We start from the raw sequence: 20923 nt of genomic DNA on the forward strand, positions 1-20923 counted from the left end.
TCTCTCCTTCCTTCCTTCCTTCCTTCCCTTTCCTTCCTTCCTTCCTTCTTTCCTTCTTTCTTTCTTTCTTTCTTTCTTTCTTTCTTTCTTTCTTTCTTTCTTTCTTTCTTTCTTTCTCTTTCTTTTCTTTTCTTTCTCTCTCTTTCTTCTTTCTTTCTTTTCTTTCTTTCTCCTTCCTTCTCTTCTCTTCTCTCTTCTCTTTTTCTTTTTTTCGAAATGGGGTTTCGCTTTGTTGCCTAGGCTGGAGTGCAGTGGCACGATCTCAGCTCACTGCAACCTCCACCTCTCGAGTTCAAGCGATTCTCCTGCCTCACTCTCCCAAGTAGCTGGGACTACAGGCACGTGCCACCATGCCTGGCTAATTTTTGTATTTTTTGGTAGAATCAAGGTTTCACCATGTTGGCCGGGCTGGTCTTGAACTCCTGGCCTCAAGTGATCCGCCTGCCTGCCTTGGCCTCCCAAAGTGCCCTTTTATCACTTTCAGTCTCATATTTCTTTTACTTCTTTACATAATTTCTGTTTTCTTAGATATTTAAGTTTTCTTCCCATATGCGCTTTATTATACTTTCTTTCTGTATGTTGCCCGTTAAACACTTTGCAGTTTGCTCTTCATTTCTGAGATATGCTTGTTCTTTTATTGTAAGCTGTCATTTATTTCTTCCTGTTTTATGTCTATTTGTATCCTGAGTTTTCACGCTTCTGGTTTGTATTAAACTTTAATATTTACAATTGCTTGATTATATTTAATTAATGTTGGGATGCTTTCCTTCATTTATTTTTTAGGGGAGTATTTTAATTAGTTACAATGTTTTCTTTTCTTTGCTTTTTTTTGTCTTTTCCACTCTTAGGTATATACCCAAGTTACAATGTCTTTACTACTCATTTTCTGTTTTATTCTTATGGAAACTTTGAAGATATGTCCATGAACCTTTTTTGTCCATGAGAAAATAAATATGTAGGATTTTCCTAGACCAGCAATAATGGGTGCTTCTACTGGAGTGAGGGAATGGAGTGGTGTTAGTGTTTATTTGATTTCTTAGTTCAGGGACACTGTTCTCTTGGTATAGGTAGATCTTGTGGGGTGCAGTTTGTCTCAAAGGCATCGTAGTTTGGGCTTGCCCCTTTATCTATGCCCTTCGGCTTATGAACACTTGTTCTGTTTGGAAGTCTTTCCCCACTCTGTGGTGTCCAGCAATTGTCTACTATTTTGTCTACTAAATTGTCTACTATTTTCTTCCTTTCTTTTTTCTCCTGTATTTTTAGTAGGGACAGGGTTTTGCCATATTGGCCAGGATGGTCTTGAACTCCTGGCCTCAAGTGATCCGCCAGCCTCAGTCTCCTAAAGTGCTGGGATTACAGGCATGAGCCCAGCCTGTCTGCTGTTTTCTTATGAAGTATTTGCATGTTTGTGTGCTGGTATGAACTTGTATTCTGAACTTAGACTTAATATTTGCTCCCTTGCTCTCTTGATTCCCAATCCAACAGGAACTTGTGTTGGACAACAGTCCAATTCCTGACCGTGAATCCCTGCCAAGCTACCTGAGGTTTCAGTGGGAGGGCTGCATCCACCCTGCTGATTCCCTGTGGCCGGGAGAGAAATACCAGGCAGTGTGTCCCAGATGGAATGCCTTTATTAATACTGGGGGCCAGGCATGGTGGCTCACACCTGTAATCCCAGCACTCTGGGAGGCCAAGGCAGGTGGATCACCTGAGGTTAGGAGTTCAAGACCAGCCTGGCAAACATGGTGAAACTCTGTCTCTACTGCAAATACAACAATTTGCCAGGCATGGTGGCATGTGCCTGTAATCCCAGCTACTCTGGTGGCTGAGGCAGGAGAATTGCTTGAACTGGGAGGCGGAGGTTGCAGTGGGCTGAGATTGCACCACTGCATTCTAGCCTGGGTGACAAAGTGAGACTGTGTCTCAAAACAAACAAACAAACAAACAAAAAAAAAAACCAAAAAACAAAAGACTGGGAATGTTGGTTTAAATGAGGTTATTGAGGTGACAAGGGGGGCAGTTGGAGCCGAGGTACAGTGCAAAAGTGAAGGGTAGTGGGAATCAGAAAACTGAAGGTAGTTTGGATGAATTTTCCACCTAAAATGATGACTGCTAACAAATGCATAGTACATTTAAGAAAGGATAGGCTCCTAGCTCTTGCCAGTTCTTTCTTCTTCTTCCTCACCACTCCTCTCATGACTGTCTTGCCTGGATGACCCTCCTTGATTTGGCCTTTCTCTGCTATGGAGTTTCTACTGCCTTAAGCCCACCTGTCCTTAGACTGTGGTCCTCAGATCCTGAGCTCCTCAGACCAGGCCAAACTCCAACCCTGAGGGGAGCAGCTTCTTTGTCCCCAGGTTCTAGGTCTGAGCTGATGTGGCCTCCACTATAAATAAAAAAAAGTTTATTGTGGTAAAATATATGTAACACAAAATTGATCATCTTAACCATTGTTAAGTGGCATTAAGTACATTAACTATATTCACATAATTGTGCAATCTCCCGAACTTTTCTTTCTCCTTTTTCACAATACAAAAATTTAATGAAAATTGATTAGTGAGCGTGTATAATCCACAGGGGGCTAAATGTTACCTGGGACTGCAGAAGAAACTTAGAATAGATGCTGGAGTAAATGTTATGTATTGTCATCATCTGATTCATCTTCCTTCAAAGATTCCTTGGCATGTTTCTCTACTTCCCTTATACCTTTTGGAATAATTTCATGTCTTCCTTTAGTTAATTCACCAACCCTGCTGAGTTCTAATTTAAAAGATTTATTCTTAACTTCATCATGTACTATGTAAATATTTTTGCAACTTCTTAACAATAACATGGCAGGTCATTTCTTTTACAGGAAGCTTTTCTATTTTCTATCTTTGCAGCATGCCTATCTTTGCCAAGGGCACAATCCCAATAACCGTATGAAATATCTTGCAGAATTGTGCCCTGCCATTCACTCTGTAAGAGCCTACTGTAAAACTATAGCCAAAAGCACTGCAGAATGTATATGCATGGCAACTGTGTCTACAAGATGTTTTTGTGGAATGTTATAGCCAAAGTTAGATCTAAAGTTGGAAGCTTCTTCTCTTGTTACCAAAGAAGGAGCATCTGTCAACAAACCTGCTACCACCATTCCAACATGCCAATCAATATTAAAAAGTCTTTTGTTGGAGCCTTCTTCATAAAGTTTAGGAAGACTCCCTTTTCTACCCCAAAGACACCACCATCTTTACCTCTGAGTCCAGTGGCTGTACTACTATTTTCCACAGCCTTCATAGCATATTCAACTAAAATCTCTTCCATCAGGAGATCATGTAGAGGCTGACAAGTCATACCTGGTGTCAGTTGAGCTCTTTGTTCTAAAACAAGAAGAACGTGTAGGGCTTCCAGGCCTCCAGAAACTTTTCATCTTATAAAACTGAAACTTTATACTAATTAAACAGTAATTCCCCATCCCTTCCTCCCGCTAGTCCCTGGCAACCACCATTCTACTTTCTGTATGAATTTGATGTCTCAAGGTAGCTTGTATCAATAGAATCACACAGTATCTGTTTTGTGTGTGTGTGTGTGTGTGTGACTGGCTTATTTCACTTAGCATAATATCCTCATCCATGTTGCAGTATGGGTCAGAGTTTTCTTCTTTTTTAAGGCCGAATAATATTTCATTGTACATATGTACCACATTTTGTTCATTCATCTGTTGATGGACATTTGGGTTCCTTCTACTTTTTGGCATTTGTGAATAAATGCCGCTATTAACATATCTTTTTGTGACTCTGCTTTTAACTGTTTTGGGTATATACTCAGAAGTGGAACTGCTAGACAATATAGTAATTCTATTTTTGGTGTTTTGAGAAATCACCATACTGTTTTCCATAGTGGCTGCACCATTTTACATTCCCACCAATGGGGCACAAGGGTTCCAATTTCTCCACATCCTCACCAGCACTTATTATTATTTCTCAATAGTAGCCATTCTAATGGGTATGCGGTGACATCTCATTATGGCTTTGATTATTTCCCTAATGATTAGTAATGTTGAGCATTTTTTCATATGCTTGTTGGCCATTTGTATATTTTCTTTGGAGAAATGACTGTTCAAATCTTTCATAAGAGTTCTTTATAGATGCTCAATATTAACCCCTTATCAGATATGTGATGTGCAAATATTTTCTCCCATTCTATAGTTTGCCTTTTCACTCTGTTGATTGTATCTTTTTTAAAAAATTTTTTAAAATTATTATTATACTTTAAGTTCTAGGGTACATGTGCATAACGTGCAGGTTTGTTACATATGTATACTTGTGCCATGTTGCTGCGCTGCACCCATCAACTCGTCAGCACCCATCAACTCGTCATTTACATCAGGTATAACTCCCAATGCAATCCCTCCCCCCTCCCCCCTCCCCATGATAGGCCCCGGTGTGTGATGTTCCCCTTCCCGAGTCCAAGTGATCTCATTGTTCAGTTCCCACCTATGAGTGAGAACATGCGGTGTTTGGTTTTCTGTTCTTGCGATAGTTTGCTAAGAATGATGGTTTCCAGCTGCATCCATGTCCCTACAAAGGACACAAACTCATCCTTTTTTATGGCTGCATAGTATTCCATGGTGTATATGTGCCACATTTTCTTAATCCAGTCTGCCACTGATGGACATTTGGGTTGATTCCAAGTCTTTGCTATTGTGAATAGTGCCGCAATAAACATACGTGTGCATGTGTCTTTATAGCAGCATGATTTATAATCCTTTGGGTATATACCCAGTAATGGGATGGCTGGGTCATATGGTACATCTAGTTCTAGATCCTTGAGGAATCGCCATACTGTTTTCCATAATGGTTGAACTAGTTTACAATCCCACCAACAGTGTAAAAGTGTTCCTATTTCTCCACATCCTCTCCAGCACCTGTTGTTTCCTGACTTTTTAATGATCGCCATTCTAACTGGTGTGAGATGGTATCTCATTGTGGTTTTGATTTGCATTTCTCTGATGGCCAGTGATGATGAGCATTTTTTCATGTGTCTGTTGGCTGTATGCATGTCTTCTTTTGAGAAATGTCTGTTCATATCCTTTGCCCACTTTTTGATGGGGTTGTTTTTTTCTTGTAAATTTGTTTGAGTTCTTTGTAGGTTCTGGATATTAGCCCTTTGTCAGATGAGTAGACTGCAAAAATTTTCTCCCATTCTGTAGGTTGCCTGTTCACTCTGATGGTAGTTTCTTTTGCTGTGCAGAAGCTCTTTAGTTTAATGAGATCCCATTTGTCAATTTTGGCTTTTGCTGCCATTGCTTTTGGTGTTTTAGACATGAAGTCTTTGCCCATGCCTATGTCCTGAATGGTACTACCTAGGTTTTCCTCTAGGGTTTTTATGGTGTTAGGTCTAACATTTAAGTCTCTAATCCATCTTGAATTAATTTTCGTATAAGGAGTAAGGAAAGGATCCAGTTTCAGCTTTCTACTTATGGCTAGCCAATTTTCCCAGCACCATTTATTAAATAGGGAATCCTTTCCCCATTTCTTGTTTCTCTCAGGTTTGTCAAAGATCAGATGGCTGTAGATGTGTGGTATTATTTCTGAGGACTCTGTTCTGTTCCATTGGTCTATCTCTCTGTTTTGGTACCAGTACCATGCTGTTTTGGTTACTGTAGCCTTGTAGTATAGTTTGAAGTCAGGTAGCATGATGCCTCCAGCTTTGTTCTTTTGACATAGGATTGTCTTGGAGATGCGGGGTCTTTTTTGGTTCCATATGAACTTTAAAGCAGTTTTTTCCAATTCTGTGAAGAAACTCATTGGTAGCTTGATGGGGATGGCATTGAATCTATAAATAACCTTGGGCAGTATGGCCATTTTCACGATATTGATTCTTCCTATCCATGAGCATGGTATGTTCTTCCATTTGTTTGTGTCCTCTTTTATTTCACTGAGCAGTGGTTTGTAGTTCTCCTTGAAGAGGTCCTTTACATCCCTTGTAAGTTGGATTCCTGGGTATTTTATTCTCTTTGAAGCAATTGTGAATGGAAGTTCATTCATGATTTGGCTCTCTGTTTGTCTGTTACTGGTGTATGGGAATGCTTGTGATTTCTGCACATTAATTTTGTATCCTGAGACTTTGCTGAAGTTGCTTATCAGCTTAAGGAGATTTTGGGCTGAGACAATGGGATTTTCTAAATATACAATCATGTCATCTGCAAACAGGGACAATTTGACTTCTTCTTTTCCTAACTGAATACCCTTGATTTCTTTCTCTTGCCTAATTGCCCTAGCCAGAACTTCCAACACTATGTTGAATAGGAGTGGTGAAAGAGGGCATCCCTGTCTTGTGCCAGTTTTCAAAGGGAATTTTTCCAGTTTTTGCCCATTCAGTATGATATTGGCTGTGGGTTTGTCACAAATAGCTCTTATTATTTTGAGGTACGTTCCATCAATACCGAATTTATTGAGAGTTTTTAGCATGAAGGGCTGTTGAATTTTGTCAAAAGCCTTTTCTGCATCTATTGAGATAATCATGTGGTTCTTGTCTTTGGTTCTGTTTATATGCTGGATTATGTTTATTGATTTGCGAAAGTTGAACCAGCCTTGCATCCCAGGGATGAAGCCCACTTGATCATGGTGGATAAGCTTTTTGATGTGCTGCTGAATCTGGTTTGCCAGTATTTTATTGAGGATTTTTGCATCGATGTTCATCAGGGATATTGGTCTAAAATTCTCTTTTTTTGTTGTGTCTCTGCCAGGCTTTGGTATCAGGATGATGTTGGCCTCATAAAATGAGTTAGGGAGGATTCCCTCTTTTTCTATTGATTGGAATAGTTTCAGAAGGAATGGTACCAGCTCCTCCTTGTACCTCTGGTAGAATTCAGCTGTGAATCCATCTGGTCCTGGACTTTTTTTGGTTGGTAGGCTGTTAATTATTGCCTCAATTTCAGAGCCTGCTATTGGTCTATTCAGGGATTCAACTTCTTCCTGGTTTAGTCTTGGAAGAGTGTAAGTGTCCAGGAAATTATCCATTTCTTCTAGATTTTCTAGTTTATTTGCGTAGAGGTGTTTATAGTATTCTCTGATGGTAGTTTGTATTTCTGTGGGGTCGGTGGTGATATCCCCTTTATCATTTTTTATTGCGTCTATTTGATTCTTCTCTCTTTTATTCTTTATTAGTCTTGCTAGTGGTCTGTCAATTTTGTCGATCTTTTCAAAAAACCAACTCCTGGATTCATTGATTTTTTTGGAGGGTTTTTTGTGTCTCTATCTCCTTCAGTTCTGCTCTGATCTTAGTGATTTCTTGCCTTCTGCTAGCTTTTGAATGCGTTTGCTCTTGCTTCTCTAGTTCTTTTAATTGTGATGTTAGAGTGTCAATTTTAGATCTTTCCTGCTTTCTCTTGTGGGCATTTAGTGCTATAAATTTCCCTCTACACACTGCTTTAAATGTGTCCCAGAGATTCTGGTATGTTGTATCTTTGTTCTCATTGGTTTCAAAGAACATCTTTATTTCTGCCTTCATTTTGTTATGTACCCAGTAGTCATTCAGGAGCAGGTTGTTCAGTTTCCATGTAGTTGAGCGGTTTTGATTGAGTTTCTTAGTCCTGAGTTCTAGTTTGATTGCACTGTGGTCTGAGAGACAGTTTGTTATAATTTCTGTTCTTGTACATTTGCTGAGGAGTGCTTTACTTCCAATTATGTGGTCAATATTGGAATAAGTGCGATGTAGTGCTGAGAAGAATGTATATTCTGTTGATTTGGGGTGGAGAGTTCTATAGATGTCTATTAGGTCTGCTTGCTACAGAGATGAGTTCAATTCCTGGATATCCTTGTTAACTTTCTGTCTCATTGATCTGTCTAATGTTGACAGTGGAGTGTTGAAGTCTCCCATTATTATTGTATGGGAGTCTAAGTCTCTTTGTAAGTCACTAAGGACTTGCTTTATGAATCTGGGTGCTCCTGTATTGGGTGCATATATATTTAGGATAGTTAGCTCTTCCTGTTGAATTGATCCTTTTACCATTATGTAATGGCCTTCTTTGTCTCTTTTGATCTTTGATGGTTTAAGGTCTGTTTTATCAGAGACTAGTATTGCAACCCCTGCTTTTTTTTTTGTTCTCCATTTCCTTGGTAAATCTTCCTCCATCCCTTTATTTTGAGCCTATGTATGTCTCTGCGTGTGAGATGGGTCTCCTGAATGCAGCAGACTGATGGGTCTTGACTCTTTATCCAGTTTGCCAGTCTGTGTCTTTTAATTGGAGCATTTAGTCCATTTACATTTAAGGTTAATATTGTTATGTGTGAACTTGATCCTGCCATTATGATATTAACTGGTTATTTTGCTCGTTAGTTGATGCAGTTTCTTCCTAGCCTGAATGGTCTTTACATTTTGGCATGTTTTTGCAATGGCTGGTACTGGTTGTTCCTTTCCATGTTTAGTGCTTCCTTCAGGGTCTCTTGTAAGGCAGGCCTAGTGGTGACAAAATCTCTAAGCATTTGCTTATCTGTAAAGGATTTTATTTATCCTTCACTTATGAAACTTAGTTTGGCTGGATATGAAATTCTGGGTTTAAAATTCTTTTCTTTAAGAATGTTGAATATTGGCCCCCACTCTCTTCTGGCTTGTAGAGTTTCTGCCGAGAGATCTGCTGTTAGTCTGATGGGCTTCCCTTTGTGGGTAACCCGACCTTTCTCTCTGGCTGCCCTTAAGATTTTTTCCTTCATTTCAACTTTGGTGAATCTGGCAATTATGTGTCTTGGAGTTGCTCTTCTCGAGGAGTATCTTTGTGGCATTCTCTGTATTTCCTGTATTTGAATGTTGGCCTGCCCTACTAGGTTGGGGAAGTTCTCCTGGATGATATCCTGAAGAGTGTTTTCCAACTTGGTTCCATTTTCCCCCTCACTTTCAGGCACCCCAATCAGACGTAGATTTGGTCTTTTTACATAATCCCATACTTCTTGCAGGCTTTGTTCATTTCTTTTTCTTCTTTTTTTCTTTTGGTTTCTCTTCTTGCTTCATTTCGTTCATTTGATCCTCAATCGCTGATACTCTTTCTTCCAGTTGATCGAGTCGGTTACTGAAGCTTGTGCATTTGTCACGTATTTCTCGTGTCATGGTTTTCATCTCTTTCATTTCATTTATGACCTTCTCTGCATTCATTACTCTAGCTATCAATTCTTCCACTTTTTTTTCAAGATTTTTAGTTTCTTTGAGCTGGGTACGTAATTCCTTCTTTAGCTCTGAGAAGTTTGATGGACTGAAGCCTTCTTCTCTCATCTCGTCAAAGCCATTCTCTGTCAAGCGTTGATCTGTTGCTGGCGATGAGCTGCGCTCCTTTGCCGGGGGAGATGCGCTCTTATTTTTTGAATTTCCAGCTTTTCTGCCCTGCTTTTTCCCCATCTTTGTGGTTTTATCTGCCTCTGGTCTTTGATGATGATGGTGACGTACTGATGGGGTTTTGGTGTAGATGTCCTTCCTGTTTGATAGTTTTCCTTCTAACAGTCAGGACCCTCAGCTGTAGGTCTGTTGGAGATTGCTTGAGGTCCACTTCAGACCCTGTTTGCCTGGGTGTCAGCAGCAGAGGCTGCAGAAGATAGAATATTGCTGAACAGCGAGTGTACCTGTCTGATTCTTGCTTTGGAGGCTTCCTCTCAGGGGTGTACTCCACCCTGTGAGGTGTGGGGTATCAGACTGCCCCTACTGGGGGATGTCTCCCAGTTAGGCTACTCAGGGGTCAGGGACCCACTTGAGCAGGCAGTCTGTCCCTTCTCAGATCTCAACCTCCGTGTTGGGAGATCCACTGCTCTCTTCAAAGCTGTCAGACAGAGTCGTTTGCGTCTGCAGAGGTTTCTGCTGCTTTTGTTGTTTTTTACTGTGCCCTGTCCCCAGAGGTGGAGTCTACAGAGACAGGCAGGTTTCCTTGAGCTGCTGTGAGCTCCACCCAGTTCGAGCTTCCCAGCGGCTTTGTTTACCTACTTAAGCCTCAGCAATGGCGGGCACCCCTCCCCCAGCCTCGCTGCTGCCTTGCCGTGAGATCGCAGACTGCTGTGCTAGCAGTGAGGGAGGCTCCGTGGGCGTGGGACCCTCCCGGCCAGGTGTGGGATATAATCTCCTGGTGTGCCTGTTTGCTTAAAGCGCAGTATTGGGGTGGGAGTTACCCGATTTTCCAGGTGTTGTGTGTCTCAGTTCCCCTGGCTAGGAAAAGGGATTCCCTTTCCCCTTGCGCTTCCCAGGTGAGGCGATGCCTCGCCCTGCTTCAGCTCTCGCTGGTCAGGCTGCAGCAGCTGACCAGCACTGATTGTCCGGCACTCCCTAGTGAGATGAACCCAGTACCTCAGTTGAAAATGCAGAAATCACTGGTCTTCTGTGTCGCTCGCGCTGGGAGTTAGAGACTGGAGCTGTTCCTATTCGGCCATCTTGCTCCACCCCGATTGTATCTTTTGGTATACGGAAGTTGTGAATTTTGATGTGGTCCAATTTATCTGTTTTTTCTTTTGTTGCCTATACTTTTGATGTCATATGCAGGAGATCACTGCCAAATCTAATGTCATGAAGCTTTCCACCTATGTTTTCTTGTAAGCATTTTATAATTCTAGGTCTTATGTTTAGGTCTTTGATCCATTTTGAGTTAACTTTTGTATGTGGGGTATGCACTATCATTTTTGCTCGGAGTTTCCAACACGTAGCAGTGTTAACACAATGCAGTTAAGAAATGGACTCCCATATTTCTACCTTGGATTGTAGGCTAAAATATGTCTTTCATCCCCTTTCCCAACAAACACTTGCCCCTAGTCATGAAAGAGGCCATAAAAATGTAAGAAAACCAATGCAAAAATTTATATTTTATTTGAATTCAAAAAATTTAAAATTGCTTTCAAATTCAGGAAAGTACCATAATGCAGGACCCCAGGGGGAAGCCTCATATACAGAGACAGATAAATTAAATGTATATACTGCAGACAAGCCAAGAAGGTGTGTAGATTACATATTTACAGCACTGGATGTTTTCTGAAAACCATATTTATACATTTTATTACATTTACAAAAAAGGCTTCCACTACCGTTTACCTACAATAATGAAAAAAAATTTACACCTTTTTTTTTTCTTTTTTGGTACTGTACAAACTTTGTATAATAAAAATATATCTCTGTACAAAAGATTTTTTTTGTTTTTGTTTTACTTTTTTTTTTTCCTCACGGGATGGTGATGGGTATATGGCGTAGATGGTGGGTGAAGGGCCTCACCTGCCCTGTTCCTTTCCAAGCCTCTGGAGGTGGAGAGAAATGCCAGGGGTGTGGAGGGTGATGCCCAGCAGAGTGCTGGGTGCCCCACCAGCAGGTGCTCCTCGAGCATCTCATGGAACTTTACAAGGAGACGCAGGGGAGGGATGGGTGGGCAGGAAGAGGCGTCCGCTGGGTGGTCTGAGAGGGGCATAAGAAGGGGGAAGGGAATAGTCAAAGGAGAGGAGCGTCGGGGGGAAGGGAGTGTAAGAAATCAGGAGGGGAGCTTCCTGCATTTGTTTCCAGCCAAGGAAAGAGATGAGAGTGTGAGTGTGTCTGGATTGGCCGTCTCCCTCCAAGCCCAGGGTGCCATGTCCCAGAGGTGGTGCGGCCAGGGGTAGGCTCCTGCCTCTGTCAGCCTCCATTGTGGCTGCTGGAAACGGACGCCTCTCACTTTACTCTTAACGTCAGTCAGATCTTCTAATTGTTCCAACCTAGAATTTGCTTAAGAACCAGGTGTCGCTGTCCCTCCGCTCCTGCACATTTCTATTTGTTATTTCAATATGTGATATGACCCTCTGAGGCCAGCATGTCACACATGTACAGAGGCTTAAGCTTGTGGGGGCCTTCCTGAGGACAGAGAAAGTGGCTCTAAATGCTATACTTTGATTCCTAAACTCTTGAACTTCCCAACAATGCTTATGGAATTCATGAATGACCCAAGCATAATATAGCTGTCAAAATAAATCAAATCCACTTGCAAGGAGCTGGAGAGTGTGACTTTCAGCCACTCCGTTGTTTTGATTCAGGACCTGCCAGGCCTTTTGCTGGCTATGGTCAGCGGCTGCTGGGAGCCAAGGAGCCAGCACCAACCACAGGAGGCCTGGGGAGCTGAGTCCTTGCCCCGAGGCTGCCTACGCGGAGACAGCAGAACGCAGATAGGACACACAGGTGTCTTGTCTGGCTTTCCAGACCTGGCCACGGTGCTACCGCAGAGACTCATCGGCTCCTCCCTTCTTAGGGGCCCCTTCTAGACCGGGGTTTCTGGCAGCTGGTGTAGTGGACTTTGGGGCGGACTGATCTGGGTCTGCATTCTGACTCCACACTTCCTAACTCTGTGGCCCACATGTCTTTACCTTTCCAGGCTTCTGTTTTCTCATCTGTCAAAGGGAAATAATAAATCCTACGTTTTGGTGTTATTGTGCAGACTAGAAATACTATAGGTAAAGTGTCAGGCACAGAGAATAAATGCAGTACATGATAGCCATTGTTTTTTGGGTACCAGGGCAGGCTTGCTCCCCTGTTCTCTCAAGAACCCTGCTGCTGTCCCCAGACCTGGCATCCTCTCTGGGCCGCAGACTTGTCTTCTCTTCTCTTTCTCAGTTGACAGCCAGACTTGACCTTGGGCTCCCAGCCAGACTCTTGCCCTATCCTCCCCGGTTCTCCCTTCTTTCCCAGTGCTTCCCAGGACCCAAACGGCTTTTTAATCCACTGGGTTTAGAACTCAATAAAATTGTGTTTGAAAAAAATAAACTGATTTTCAATCTATTTCCAAAGACTTTTTTCCTGCCCTTGGGGTAATCCTTGCTGCCACTGTGCAGTTGGGGCCGTCCATCAGCAGACAGCTGGTTTCTGCACGCTGACCACACCATGGGATGTGTCCTACTCTTACAGTCACTGAGTCACCGTGTCCTCACACATGGGATGGGCGGGGGGCATATTGGTTTGAAAGCTGACCATACCTCCCCGTCTTCATCTCTTCTCTGTGTGCAGGGAACAGGGCATGAAGCATCCTTCATGAGCACTTCTATTTTTGAAGCCTTTATGGTCTCTTCCGGAGGATGTGAATGGAGGAGCGATGTGTGTGTGTGTATGTAGTCAAGCCCATACACACACACACACACACACATCCACAAGTTGCTTTGCTATTTTAAATCCATAAACTTTCTTCCTCCATCTGCAACCCCTCTTCCTTTTCTGCCTTTTCAGGACACGGCAGGAGTCCTCTCCAGGGTGACGGGCATAGATGGCGGCAGGGCGAGGGTCCGAGTCCCAGCAGTAGCAGACACAGGCAGAGAGACGAACGAAGATGGGCACTGGGCACTGTGCTCAGGGGAGCCTACTTCCTGCCCCCTGGGGAACTGGGAACAAACAGATCACACCTGGGTTTGCAAAGGAAAAAGAGGCAGTGGGAGGGGAGGGGCTGGGAGCAGAGGAAGAAAAGCAAAGCAGCAAAGCAAAGAAGGAACAAGTGGGAAAGAGATGAATCACCTCGATCTTCACTTTGATTTTAATCTTCCCAGGTTGGGGGTGGGGGTAGGTAGGGAATGCGTGCAGCACAATATGAATTTTTCTGTCTTTTTCCCTTGCAGGGCCAACTTCGCCATTAGACCTGGAGGCCTGGTGCTTGGGGGCCACCATACTTTTAGGAGCCCAGGAAAACATTCTAATTTTAGTTCCTTTCAAAATCAGATGAAAAAAAAATGACTAGGATAATAATGGATCGGTAATAAAGAATCCAGGCTGGATTATATTCATTTTTGTAGTGACACAGTTGTGAAATCTCATTTTTAATACTTGTTTTTAACGGAGGAAGGGTCGGCACACATCATCACACAGCCCTGTTCCTCTGCCCTGTTACTCGCTGGCTGCACAGGCCTCGTTGCTTCCCTAGTAGGGTGTTTATTTTAATTTCTGCTTTTCTCCTTGGCATTATTTTTAAAAAGTTACCATCTAGTCACTCATTTGAAATATGTGGGTGTCTGTTCAGGGTGGCTCTTGCTTTCTTTGTGCTCCAGCTGTGGGCAGAAGTGGTCAGAGGGGCTGTGCTGGAGACCGCTGGGCTGGGCAGTGGGTTTGGAGCCTGCTGGCAAGGGGCCAATGCTGAGGGCTGCCCAGATGTGGAGCCGACCCGGAGGTGACAGCATGGCGCACACCAGCACCTGGAACCCAGCAGAGCCCAAGTGTGGAGCAAGAGTGCGTGTGCGGAGGTCAGGGGGCATTCTTGTTTCTTTCCTACACTGTTCAATAATTCATGCAGTGAATCAGATTCGTCACTGATCATCTCCAAGCCCCGATTTACATCGTCAGAGGGGATTTTTCTTTTTCTCTTTTGCCTTCTGTTGATAAGAGTTCTGAGTAGGACAAAGTGAAGATTGGGCACACAGATGAAACTTGAGGAGTAATTTTGGCAGGCTAAAACAATCCCACTGGAATAAGGGGGAACCCTTATCTAAATGTTTGTTTTGGAGAGACGTAAAAAGATGGGGAAGAGCTCTTTCCATAAATTGTTTGTATTCAGGAGCTGCAACTGCTGCATCCCTGACTCGCTCACCATCTGGGACTCAGGCTGAGGCTGTGAAATCCTCCTGGAGTTGTGAGGTGGAAAGGGAGTAAAGCACGTCAGGGGCTGGGCAGTGATAATGACCTTCGCTGCTCTTGTAACCCCCTCGGCAGGAACCGTCCCTAACATCCCCGTTGGTGGCCTTCTCAGGCCCCCTCATACAAGCCTGTTTCCTCGCTGCACTGCCATTTGTGTGTGCTGGGAATATCCACCACGTGAGCTGCCATGCACAGGAGTGTGGAGAAGGAGCACGGCACTAGCCCTGGGTTTGGCTGGTGGCCCACTTGGTGGATTTTCCACTGCCCTCACTGGAAATCCCTACCTGGCTGGCTCTGTGACTCTTCTCCCCAGAGCCCTTTAGCCCAGGACCTGAGAGAGGGCATCTGCCTATCCCCAGAAAGCAGGATGTGTGGGAGGACAGTTCTCAGAAGGGAGAAGCTTGGACATCGTGTTGGGGCAACTCCTGAAGGGTCCCAGGTCCCAGAGGTGAGGGTGTCATCGAAGGAGGACACAGTGAGGAAGAGGCAGTGCCTTTTAGATTCATCAGTTCCTTCCCAGTGGACCTGTCAGATGCATGCCTGCGTGCGTGTGTGCGTATGTGCGTGTGTGTGTGCATGACCGTGTACACATGCAGGTCTGTCTGCCCTTCTGTCCATATCTTGGGGGGCTCCTCCCCTCTGTTGTGTTCAATGTGATGGGGAATTTTGTAAGTCAACCTGCCTAGGCTCTGGTGCTCAGTTGACGGGTCAAACACCAATCTGGATATTGCTGTGAAGGTATCTTTTTAGATATGATTAACACTGAAATCAGTAGACTTTGAGTCTCCACAATGTGTGTGGGCCTCATTCAATCAGCTGAAGGCCTTAAGAAAAAGACTGAGGTGCTCCGAGGAGGAAGGAATTCCCTCTCTGACTGCCTTCGGACTCAAGATGACAGCATCAACTCCTGCTGGAATTTCTAGCCTGCTGGCCTGCCCTGTAGATTTCCACCTTGCCAGCCAGTTCCTTAGATGAGTTTCTCTCTCTAAATATATATATATATTTATATTTATATCTCTATATAACATATACATATAACTCTATGGAGATGCATATCTATATATAGATGGATAGGTATGGATATACATTGATACAGAGATGTATAGGTATATGTATTGCATTTATAGTGTATGAAAGTATATATACACACAATATACCTATATACACACATATATGTGCATCTCTGTATAGCTCTACAGATCTCCAGGGCTTGACTTCGACCCAGAGGATGTATATATCCAGTTGGTTCTGTTTCTCTGGAGAGAAACAGACTAATACACGTCGATGTTCTGCCAAGTCCAGGGGCAGGGAGCACAGTTTCTGCAGCCAGCCAGCCTGGGATGGGATTTTGAACCCACCCCTTCTGAGCTGTGTGATCTTGCTCAAGTTAATTTCTCTGCAGCTCAGGTTTCTCATCTGTAATGGGGCTCCCAGTAGCCTCTACCTCACAGGGGGTGCAGGGATTCAATATGTTAGATCCACAAAGGGCCTGGTTCAGTGCCAGATACACAATGATGCTCAGCGCACAGCTCTCCTCTCACTGGGTGTGTCTGTGTGGCGTGTTGGGTGGAGCCCCTGGCATGCACAGGTCCCTGTCTGTGCCTGTCATGACCTGTCTTCCTCCCACACCCTTGCTCACCGGCTGCTGGAGGCGGGGCTCTCGGTGGCGGTGGTGGCAGCCAGGCCGGGTGGCTATACCGCTGTACATACTGTGCTGACTGTGAACTCCGCCTCGCTGGCCATGATGTCTGTGGGCTGGATGTTGCGGTCATACATTGGGTTCTCAAACGTGGCCCGAACATTGGTGTTCTCGTGGCCAGCATAGCCATTGAAGGGAACTTTGGGTCTTCTCCTGGCAATAAAAGAGGAAGTGACCACAGCATGAAAAGAGTGACACAGAGAGGCTTAGGGGTCTGGTGCAGTGGTGCGGTGGGGGGGGGGGGGGGCTCCAGGGAGAGAGAGAGAGCCCGCCTGATGCCCGTCCTGCCTCCTTCCTGCGTGGTACCTGTGCTTGTAGAGATAGAGCACGAAGCCCGCAATGATGAGGGCGATGAAAGGCACCAGGATTGCGGCTGCCACCGAGCTGCTGTTGGAAGCAAAGTGGCGACCGATGGACTCGGGGTCTGACTCCAGCAGCCTGAGGTCTGTAAAGTCCCAAAGCAAAAAAATCAAGTCACAGAGACACAGTTTGAGGCTCTGTCGGCCGCCCTCCCTGACTACACACTCTTGGGGAGCAGGGCTGCCACTCAGGGTGCTCCTCACTCCTGCTCAGCACGGGAGGCAGGTGTGCCCAGGGCCGCCTGCCTGCCTCCACGTGCGCACTCAGTCCTTGGGGGCAGGGTCCTGCATGCATCTACCTTGTGCCGCTCAGATGGCACCCAGAGGACCACCCGCAGAGGAGGCTGAAACCATGGCTCAACGGAAACTCTTACAAGGGTGCAGAGTAAATCTCTAAAGTTCTTTTGGCTGTAGCAGCCTTTTATCAGATGAAACCTTACAGGGACACCAAAATATAAGATAGATGAAGGCATAACTGTTCTGGTTGAAGCTGAGGCACCTCCTTCTGGAAGGCATCCTCCTTCCTCGCCCTCCCCCTGCAGACTGGGAAGGCTCAGAATAACACAAGTAGACACTGTGGCCCCCGTTAGGCACCCTGCTAACTGAGGGGCTGGAGCTCTGAGGGGACAGGATGTCTGCTGTGGAGCCAGGACAAAAACTGTGATTTTCTAAGGCATTTGCAGCGTGCCTGGTCATCTTGGAGTAGGTGAAGGGTGCTGTGTGGAAGACAGTGGTCTCAGTCCATGCAGCTCACGAGGGCAGAGCTGGGGCAATTCCGGGGGAGGGGCAGTGTGGGTGGGAGAGGTGGGGGCAGACCGTGGCTCAGTCCAGAGAAGCTTTCCGGAGCTCGGAGCCAGAGGACGTGCAGTGGACTGCCTCGGCAGGCAGGGGCCCTGGGGACGGGAGGTGTCAGTGCCTGGGGTACAGAGAGGCTCTCATGTACCCATGGCTGCCTCCTGTTTCCCCCTCCCCTGCTTCTGAGAAACCAGACCCCTCCTGCTACCAGAGTCCGAGGCTGGGCACCTGGAGGCTCTAGGCCAGGACCAGGCTCCAAGGTGTGGATGTTTGACATGAATGACAGGAAGCATGCTAGGTAAAGAGGCCACGGAAGGACCAGGGAGGGAAGTGGCCTTGACTCTCAGTTTTCTCATCTGTACAATGGGCACAAAACCAGCCTTCTAGGACTGGGCTAGGACAGAAACGACATCACAGTAAAGGCACCCTGGGAGCCCTAAGACACTCCACAATGTTGCTCTTCATTGAGGCAGGGGTGACACCTGAGGGCTGGCTGGGGGTGTGGCTGGGGGCCGTATCTAAGACCCAGTGTCCCTGGAGTTGGGGGCTCTCCCCTCCAGGTCTGAGCAGGAAACTTTGTCAGAGGTTGAGTGGGTCATGCATATGTGTTTGCTTTTGGAGAGATATTCCATAGCTTTTGTCAGAATCTCAAAAGGCGTCCCTAATCCCAAAGAGGCCAAGCACCCCCGCCTCACACTGTTCAACTTCCCCAGTCCTCTACCTGCCTGCGGCACACACGGTTTCTCTCCCACCCACCCGGGCCCACACTTCCGGGGGACAAGCACTAGTTACCCAGTCTTTGAAAGCCAAACTGCCCAAAGCCTTGGCCCTTGACGGAGCCTTGGTAGATGAAGGTGCCTCCGGAGGACTCTGACGAGACCTGTGATGGAGGGGAGCACAGAGAGCAAGTGGGAGGCTGCTGGAAGGATCTAGAACTCCTCTCTCATCGTACATGCTGCCCAGCAGGTCAGAGTCACCCACTGACCTGCTGCTCCGACACACAGGGTTTGTTCTCTGCCCACAGCCAGGCAAGGGTGGGCGTGACCGGGGAGCCCGGGGTGGGGCAGGGGCACCAACTACATGTATGAGGTAGGAGGAAGATTTTATTTTCTACTGGTCAAATCACTTAATCTGTCTGTGCCTCAGCTTCTCATATGCAAAATGAGAATAGTAACAGTACCTATGTCATAGGGTGGCTGTAAGCATGAAATGAGTTAATAAAGATGAAACACTTCAGAATGCTTAATTTATAGGCCTTAGATGCATGGTAGCTGTTATTACTGTGATGAAAAACCACCTTTTGGAGCATTAGGAACATACAGAGCCATGGTGAAAATGTCCCTTGCAGATTAAAGGTATTGGAGAGTTCGTCACAGTTCTAAGAGCTATTAATTTTTTAGGGGGCATAGCGGGGGACCTAAACTCCTGCCACTGATGCTCATGTGACAGATGCAGACCCCCAAATGTGCAGTCTGGGGCCGCAGCAGCTGAGGGCATGCTGTGAGGATGCCTGCGCTCCTGGCTACTTCCAACCTATACTCCGTGGCTAGAAGCAGCCTCTGCCTGCCCTCCCCAGCTGTCCCCCAAAACACACCTCACTGGCTATCAAAAGGCTCCATGGTTGTTTGGCGTCCTAGGCAGTAGCTCCAGCTGTTCCTGGCCCTCTGGAGCCCCATCATCATCTTCCCCTGGCCTGCACTCCTAGCTCCATGTCCCAGCTTCGACCCTCCTGGATGGTGGAGTCTATTGTTCCTGCACAGCTTTTGGGCCACGATGATTGAAGCTGGCCCATACTTGGATTACGAAGGGGACCTACAGATACCCTTGGGCCTACCAAGGAACTACCCATATGTGCCAGTCCCTGGAGAAGCCACTTGGTTCTCCTGATGTGCTTATGAAGCAAAGTCAACGCTGCCGCAGCCCTCCACCAGCTGGTCCTGTCCATGAGAATGCACTGTGACTCCCTAGCTCTCTGCTATTCTGCTCTACCATGACCTCTCGCTTCATTCTATGCTTTCTCTTCTAGCTCCAGCAATCCAAGACAGAGAAATGGAGGACGTGGCAGGGGATGCTATGCTCAACTCCACTATGTGTGACATAGGAAGGTATGGCCAGAGAAGTGTCACTGGAGACCCAGCTTCCACCTCAAGAAAGCCCTAGAATAGAATGTCTTTTCCACAAGGGAATGCAAGAAAGTCCTATCCCTCTGCCATGTCCTGGTCTCTCAAAGCTCTGCTAAATCACTGACAATCTGCATCCTCAAGTGTTAGCAGAAGTTCAAGGTAGTCATGTGAGACCCACTGCCTTCTTCCAGCTCCCACCCACCACGTCAATACCTTCAACTAGCCTGAATTCCCTCTGCCCCCGATCTTCATCCCTTGCTTTCTGTTCAAACAACAGAACTTACTCCAACTCTCTGGCTTTTAAAATCTTTTCCTTTGCCTGTTTCATTAGCAGATGAGGACCCTCTTGCTGCTCCTAGGCAGGGCCTCACAGAAAACCTCCTCCCAAGTTTCCAGATTGATCCTAGGAGTTCACACACCCTTTTGTCCTCCTCTTCCCTGTCAGTGATCTGGGAATCAGGGGAGGAGGTGAGTTTGCTGAACTTACGTGTCCATCTAAAGCCCAGTGATCATCTCTGAACTGATTCACAAAGATCTCCACCGGCCCTGTAATCTGGTACACCTGGAGTAGGAGATGAAAATCTTCTTTCTTGTAAGTTCCTGGGAAATAAAGTTCTGGGGTTACACATGAAAGATCTGGGAAAATTTCAAAACTAAAATTTGTGGGTTGGTGGGTGTAAGTTTCTGGGTGGAATTTCATGTGTAGATGTTGATATAAACATTTCCCACATACCTTTAAGCTGTAAGTGTAGTGTTGAGTGTGGGTTTGTGTAGGCTGAATGTGGTTATATGCAAGAATTATTAAGATATGCATATGTATGTTAATAATTGGATTACTGGGTTGAGGTTGTGATCCTATTGACACAGGCATGTGTGAGAATATGATTTTGTGTGTTTTAATCTGTCCACTGATGTACAGATAGTTCAATGGGTGCAACAGTTCATGAGGGCATGGCCATGGGAGCATGTGAATGTGTCTATCATGTGTGAAATGAGCAAATGTTATCCCGCAGTTGCATAGGTGTGTAGATAGGATTGTATGTGGGGTTGTGCATTAACATGTTAATTCACTCACACATTGATTTATCTATCCACGTATTCAACAAACACTGTTTTCTAAGGTACTTTTTCTGATTATAGGAAGATTGAAAATTGGGAAAATTTTAGAAAATGCCAAGATGCATGAAGAAAAAATAATTTCTCCTGATCTCACTAAGAAATAACCACGTTACTGTAAATAATTCCAGTTTTCTTTCTTATGAATGTAATGTTTTCCTTTAAAAAACTGCAGTCATATTTTAAATATATTATAATGAATGCATTTCCCTTAACACTGGCATAATATTTCATCTAGTAGATCTACTATCATTAAA

General features: G+C 45.2%; 1 protein-coding gene and 1 pseudogene across 1 annotated transcript in view; both read right to left on the minus strand.

Moving 5' to 3' along the window:
- Positions 1-2572: 2572 nt before the first annotated feature.
- On the minus strand, positions 2573-12196 carry LOC126942863 (proteasome subunit alpha type-3-like; annotated as a pseudogene).
- CSMD2 (CUB and Sushi multiple domains 2) overlaps positions 10800-20923 on the minus strand; it is a 653486-nt gene continuing 643362 nt past the window's right edge. The window contains exons 68-72 of the mRNA XM_050747220.1: positions 20038-20150; positions 18220-18307; positions 16580-16718; positions 16214-16426; positions 10800-13334 (exon numbers count right to left, since the gene is read on the minus strand). Coding sequence (XP_050603177.1) covers positions 16267-16426; positions 16580-16718; positions 18220-18307; positions 20038-20150 — 500 coding nt within the window. The 3' untranslated portion in view covers positions 10800-13334; positions 16214-16266. The remainder of the gene's footprint in view (positions 13335-16213; positions 16427-16579; positions 16719-18219; positions 18308-20037; positions 20151-20923) is intronic.

The sequence above is a fragment of the Macaca thibetana genome, chromosome 1 (assembly GCF_024542745.1).
Source record: "Macaca thibetana thibetana isolate TM-01 chromosome 1, ASM2454274v1, whole genome shotgun sequence".
Taxonomy (NCBI): domain Eukaryota; kingdom Metazoa; phylum Chordata; class Mammalia; order Primates; family Cercopithecidae; genus Macaca; species Macaca thibetana.